Source organism: Emiliania huxleyi (assembly GCF_000372725.1).
Source record: "Emiliania huxleyi CCMP1516 chromosome Unknown EMIHUscaffold_161, whole genome shotgun sequence".
NCBI lineage: Eukaryota > Haptophyta > Isochrysidales > Noelaerhabdaceae > Emiliania > Emiliania huxleyi.
This window is the reverse complement of record NW_005200970.1, coordinates 95,624-101,080: the sequence shown is the minus strand read 5'-3', so window position 1 is coordinate 101,080 and position 5,457 is coordinate 95,624. Positions and strand designations below refer to the sequence as shown.

At 65.2% G+C, this 5,457-nt stretch overlaps 2 protein-coding genes across 2 annotated transcripts; one reads left to right on the top strand and one right to left on the bottom strand.

Annotated features, from left to right (window-relative positions):
* Positions 1-1,531: 1,531 nt before the first annotated feature.
* EMIHUDRAFT_467864 (hypothetical protein) lies at positions 1,532-2,614 on the bottom strand (the record flags this gene model as incomplete). The annotated part of the gene is made up of 2 exons (XM_005785326.1): positions 1,532-1,930; positions 2,009-2,614. 2 exons carry the CDS (start codon positions 2,612-2,614, stop codon positions 1,532-1,534), a joined length of 1,005 nt encoding a protein of 334 aa, XP_005785383.1.
* Positions 2,615-3,105: 491 nt separating this feature from the next.
* Positions 3,106-5,457, top strand: EMIHUDRAFT_230106 (hypothetical protein; the record flags this gene model as incomplete). Its single annotated transcript, XM_005785325.1, has 9 exons — positions 3,106-3,456; positions 3,625-3,945; positions 4,237-4,408; positions 4,484-4,558; positions 4,642-4,716; positions 4,786-4,860; positions 4,938-5,012; positions 5,086-5,160; positions 5,240-5,457. 9 exons carry the CDS (start codon positions 3,106-3,108, stop codon positions 5,455-5,457), a joined length of 1,437 nt encoding a protein of 478 aa, XP_005785382.1.

Below are 5,457 nucleotides of genomic sequence, written 5' to 3'. Positions count from 1 at the left end.
GCAACTGCTGCGCGCGCGGTCAAGGACCTCGCGCAGTCGGGGGACGGGCAGAAGAGCCTCTGCCACAACAGCTTGCGCAACCGCTGCACGCTGCCCGGGGCGCTCACGACGCTGCGAGCGCTGCTGTCTAGCGGTGCGGGGGCGGAGGAGGCTGCGCCGGCACTTGGAGACGAGGCCGCCACCGCAGCCGCCCGCACCACCGGCTACGAGCCTTCGCCGCTCTCGGTGCAGGTGCGCGGCATGCGCACGGGCGGCGACGCGCAGGCGCGCATCCAGGGCAACATGCTGCTCGCCTTCAACACGCTGATGCCGCGCCTCGACAGCGTCTACGCCTCGCGCTCTGCGGCGGCGCCCGACGGCTTCGAGGAGCGCATCAACTTTTGGCACCGCGAGTGCGGCCTGCCGACCGATCTGCGGAGCCAGCTGCACTCGCTGCGCATCTGGGCGAACGCGGCGAGGCACCACGACGCGGCGAGGTGGCGGAGGGACGGGCCGCGCAGCGAGGGGGAGGCGTCGCGGCTCGTGGCGGCGGTGACGGAGGCGATCGGGGCGCTCGAGGCGGGATGACAGCCACCGCGGAGCCGTGGCCGCCGCCCTCGTCGAGGCGCTCCGCTCCCCCGACGCCGCCAACCGCGACTACTCGGTGTGGCGGCGGAGGAGGGGCGCGAGTTCCCTGCAGTGCACAGTGCCAGCGAACACGCTGCAGCCGACGGCGGAGTTTCTCAGAGGCCGACGGAGTTTTACTTTTAGCCGACGGCAGTTTCAGCTCGACCGAGGTGAAAAAATGGGTCAGAGAGACGAGGGTACGGCTGAGAGAGTGTAGAGAGGAGCTGGGGGCCTGCGGCGAGGAACACACACCGGTACGTTGCTGGGTTCACAGCGATTGGGACGCCCGGTCGCGGCCTTCCCACTCGCGCCTCCGCCTCACTGGCACTATTGTAGCCCTGGCCGGTGCGCGTGTGAAGTTGAAGTTTCGGAGTGAAAATTCGAACGCGTTCTCTCACGGTGACCAAAAATTGTCCACCTCAGAGGCACCTCCGGAGGCAGGCCGCCGCACGCCGGCGACACAGCTCCAGCTGTCGAACTGACCCGCAGCTCCTCTCAGAGCGGAAACTGTGACGAAAGTTGAATGAGGCGGTTGTCAGGAACCATCATACGGATCACATGGTGGCTCTCTCATGACGGGAGACCGCCCGACCACTCCTGGGTGGCACTGCCACCGGTGTCGCTCGACGTCCTCACCGCCGGTCCTGTCGACAGCGTGCCGACAGCGACACAGACCATGTGGGACGCGTCGAGTACGACCTCTACTGCTTACCCAGCCTTCGAGTGTACCCTGGCTGTGGTCCCACACCCACTGGTGTCCATCTCAGAGACCGCAGGAGGTCATGAGGGTCGATGGGAGTGCCAACCCCACAATGTGCCTAAAAACCCAACCCAGCGTACTTTGTACCACGGCCAGACGGCCACCAGCTCTAGCGAGAAACGCGCCCGGCAAAACCGCTCCCACGCTGGCACCGTGCTGTCCCTCTCAGTGGGCCGCCTCAAACAGGTGCGACCACTCTTTTTCACCAGGGAACTCGCGCCCCTCCTCCGCCGCCACCGAGTAGTCGCGGTTGGCGGCGTCGGGGGAGCGGAGCGCCTCGACGAGGGCGGCGGCCACGGCTCCGCGGTGGCTGTCTCCGGCCCCCACCTTGTCGGTGGCGGTGAGGGCCGCGGTGAAGCCCGGCCCGGGCAGGGTGTCGCCGCGGACGAGCTTCACTTTGAGCGCGGAGCAGTCGTACAGCAGCCGCCTGTGAACCAGTGCCGACGAGTGTGAAGGAACGTTTGAAGACATTCGACCGCCTAGCAGTCGAGTCGCAGCCCGCCAGTTGACAATGTCCTGCTGGCCGAGCTCGTAGAAGGCCGGCGTGAGGAGCGACGGCTCGCCCTATGGAGAAGGTGTTCCGAGAGGCTTCACTGAGGGTCCAAAGGGTGGAGGCGCGGCGGCGGCGAAAGCTTGGCCCACCGACCGCTCGTCGCCCTCCTCGCCCGAGCACCCCGACCCGCCGCCCTTGAGCGTGCCGGCGCGGATCACCGTCCACTCGACGCCCGCGGCGCCGCTCATCCTCGCGACCTCCGCCTCCATCGCCTTGTAGCTCGCCACAGCCTGCGCATTGGCGGCCCAGACGTCCTTATTGGCGGCCGTCTTGGCGGCAGAGGCGAAGAAGCCCATGCCCTCGCCGTTCAGGTAGCGGCTCATCACGGCGACGCGCCTTAGCGCGCTGCTCGGCTGCAGGAACGTCTCGAGCACCGGCTTGCCAAAGGCGCCCTCGTTGTCGATCGCGAGGATGAGGCCCTCTGCGGAGGCGGCCGCAGCCTCGATGGCCTCCTCCGAGGCCTCGGGGCCGGCCACGGGCATGAAGGTCAGCGGCAGCGAGCCGAGGTCTCCTCCCTCGCTCACCAGGCCAGGGCCGAGCTCGCAGTCGCCGGGAGGCACCAGGCAGGTCGTGCTGAAGCCGCGCACGGCAGCGAGCTTCGCAGCGCAGAGGCAGACGGGCCCGCTGCCGACGACGAGCACCTTGCTGCCCGGGCTGATGACGGTGGCAGAGTGGGCGATTAGGACGGCGATCATCGTTGACGAGCAGCGGCGAGAGCGGCACAGCCCCACCCTAGCACCGATGAAGCAGAGCCAAAAGAATTTTAGAAAAACCGCGCACGACCAAAGCCAAAAGAATTTCCAAGGGCGCCCGGGCCGCTGCGGGTTTGGGAGTTATGCTTAGGCACAGCTTCGGCGATGGCAGCCTCTCTCTGGGGTGTTGCATAGGCGGGGAGTCTCCCCGCTGGTCTCATCCTTACCATTTTCCTTGTTGTTGTTCTTTTGAGAGAGTTTGTTGTTCTTTTGAGAGCAGAACGCCGGGTTTGTCTTGTGCCCCGTTTGTGCCGCGTCCCGTGCCCCCGAGTTCATTTTATAAAATTTGTCTTGTATGGGCGTGTCGGGGGTGTGTGACAGTGAGGATGGCGGAGGACTAACTCTAGTCAAAAAGAATCTGAATTTCGGCCGGCTGTCGCTCGGTGAAACCGAACTTCGCCCGACCGCGCAGCCCGTCGCGCCAACCATTGTATATGTCTCTGCTGCCCATTCTCGTCGCTCTCGCCCCTTGCGCGCACGCCTTCGCCTCGCGGGCTCTGACGGCTGCAGTCGACGGCGTGTGCCGCAACGGGGACTGCGGCTGCGGCCCACCCTGGGCTGCGCCGTGGTGCAATGATCAAAACAGCGTGATCCAGGGCTGGTGCAGCGAGTCGGAGGCACACTGCGACCTGTGCGCCAACACGGACTGGTGCTCGGATGCCTCGTCGCCACCTCCACCCCCGTCCGCGCCGCCTCCCCCGTACGCACCATCCATGTGCACTTGCGGCGCCGGCACGTCGAAGAATGACAGCGGCGAATGCGTCGCAAACTGCGGAGCCGGCACGGTGCTCGAGGGTAATGAGTGCAAGGCGGTGCCACTGCCGCAGTCGCCGCCTCTCCTTCCGTCTCCGCCGTCGCCACCACCGCCGCCACCACCGCTGCCACCCTTCTGGCCGCACGTCTCCCCTTTGCCGTCCACGCCCCCCTCGCCGCCGCCATTGGCGCCCGGCCAGGTCGAGATCCCTGCCTCCGAGTTCACTCTTCACGTTGGCACGGCTGCTGACGGACGCCAGCTACTGTTTGCCACCCTGAGAGCCCTCGCGGCTATCGACATGGATGCGGTCGAGAAGGCAGTGATCGACTCGCTGAAGGAGGCGGGCGTCATCGTCACGGCCGCGCAGATTACCCTTCTGGACCTCGGCAACGGCATGATCAAGGTCACGATCTTGCAGGACGGGGCAGGGCCGACGGCAGAGATGGTGACGGAAGCCGCGGAGGAGCCGATCTTCCTCGAGACCATGGAAAAGGACCTAGGCACGCCGGTCGACTTTGCGGTTGAGCCCACCACGGATGTCATCATCGTCGTCTCGGCACCGCCGTCGCCGCCGTCGCCACCTCCACCGTCGCCGCCCCCGCCGTCGCCCCCGCCGGACTGTGACCACGCATATGAAGAGGGGTGCGTGGCTGCCGGGGGCACCTACGACATGTCGGACAAGACGTGCATGCCCGCGGCGGCATGCCCTCCTCACTCCCCTCCACCTCCACCTTCTCCTCCGCCTTCCCCACCATCGCCGCCACCATCGCCGCCCCCGACATACGTCGTTCCAGACAGGGAATCTCTTCAGGCCGCGATCGACCTGTGGTGCAGCGACGAGGCGGCGGCGCTGGTCACCTACGGCCCGATCTCGAGCTGGAACGTGCGGGCCATCTCCGACATGTCGAATCTGTTCGCCAACAAGGCAACGTGCAACCCTGACATCGGCGCCTGGGACATGAGCAGCGTCACGGACACCAGCTGTGCGCCCTCGGCCTCTGAAGCTCTCTCGGCAAACCCCATCTCACCGTGCCCCCGCCTCGTGTGTGCGTGTGCAGCGATGTTTGCCGGTGCGAGAGCCTTCAACCAGGACATCAACAGCTGGGACATGAGCAGCGTGACGAGAACCGACTGTGCGTTCCTCCCCACGCCTCTGCAATCGTGTTTAACTCCCCTCGTCCCAGCTCATCTCGTCCCGCCGCGTTTGCGTGTGCAGTCATGTTCAGTGGCGCGACCTCCTTCAACCAGCTGATCGATAGCTGGGACATGAGCAGCAACATGAACACCGCATGTGTGTCCTCCCTGCGCCTCTGAAGCCTGCAGCCTCTCCGCGGCTCCTAACCGTCCCGTGTGCAAGTAGACATGTTCTCGAACGCGGAAGCCTTCGACCAGCCAATCAACAGCTGGGACATGAGCAGCGTCATGCGCACTGACAGTGCGTCCTCCTCGCGCTCTGCAGCCCTTTCCGCCACCCTCGGCCAAATTCCACCAAACCCTGCCTCGTGTGCGCAGACATGTTCTCAGGCGCCTTGTCCTTCAACAAGCCGCTCAACAGCTGGACCATGAGCAGCGTGACAAACACCGAATGTGCTTCTCCCCACCGATTCTCTGTTGCCATCATCCGTCACCCCGCCATCCTCACCAAACCCGCCTCATGCAGACATGTTCTCGGGCGCGGCCGCCTTCGACCAGCCGATCGACAGCTGGGACATGAGCAGCAACACGGACGCCGCTTGTGTGTCCTCCCTACTCCTCTGCAGCCTTCTCTGCACGCCCAGCCCCACCTCACAGAGCCCCTTTCGTGGTATTCGTAGATATGTTCCAACTCGCGGCCTCCTTTGACCAGCCGCTCGACAGCTGGGACATGAGGAACGTCAGGTTCACCACAAGGATGTTGTTCAGCGCGGCCTCCTTCGACCAAGACATCAGCGATTGGGACCTCACGTCCAATACTCGATGCACTGAAATGTTTCTGGACGCGGCATCGAACAGCTGCACAATCTCGTCCTCCTGCAAAGCCATCTCGTGCTAG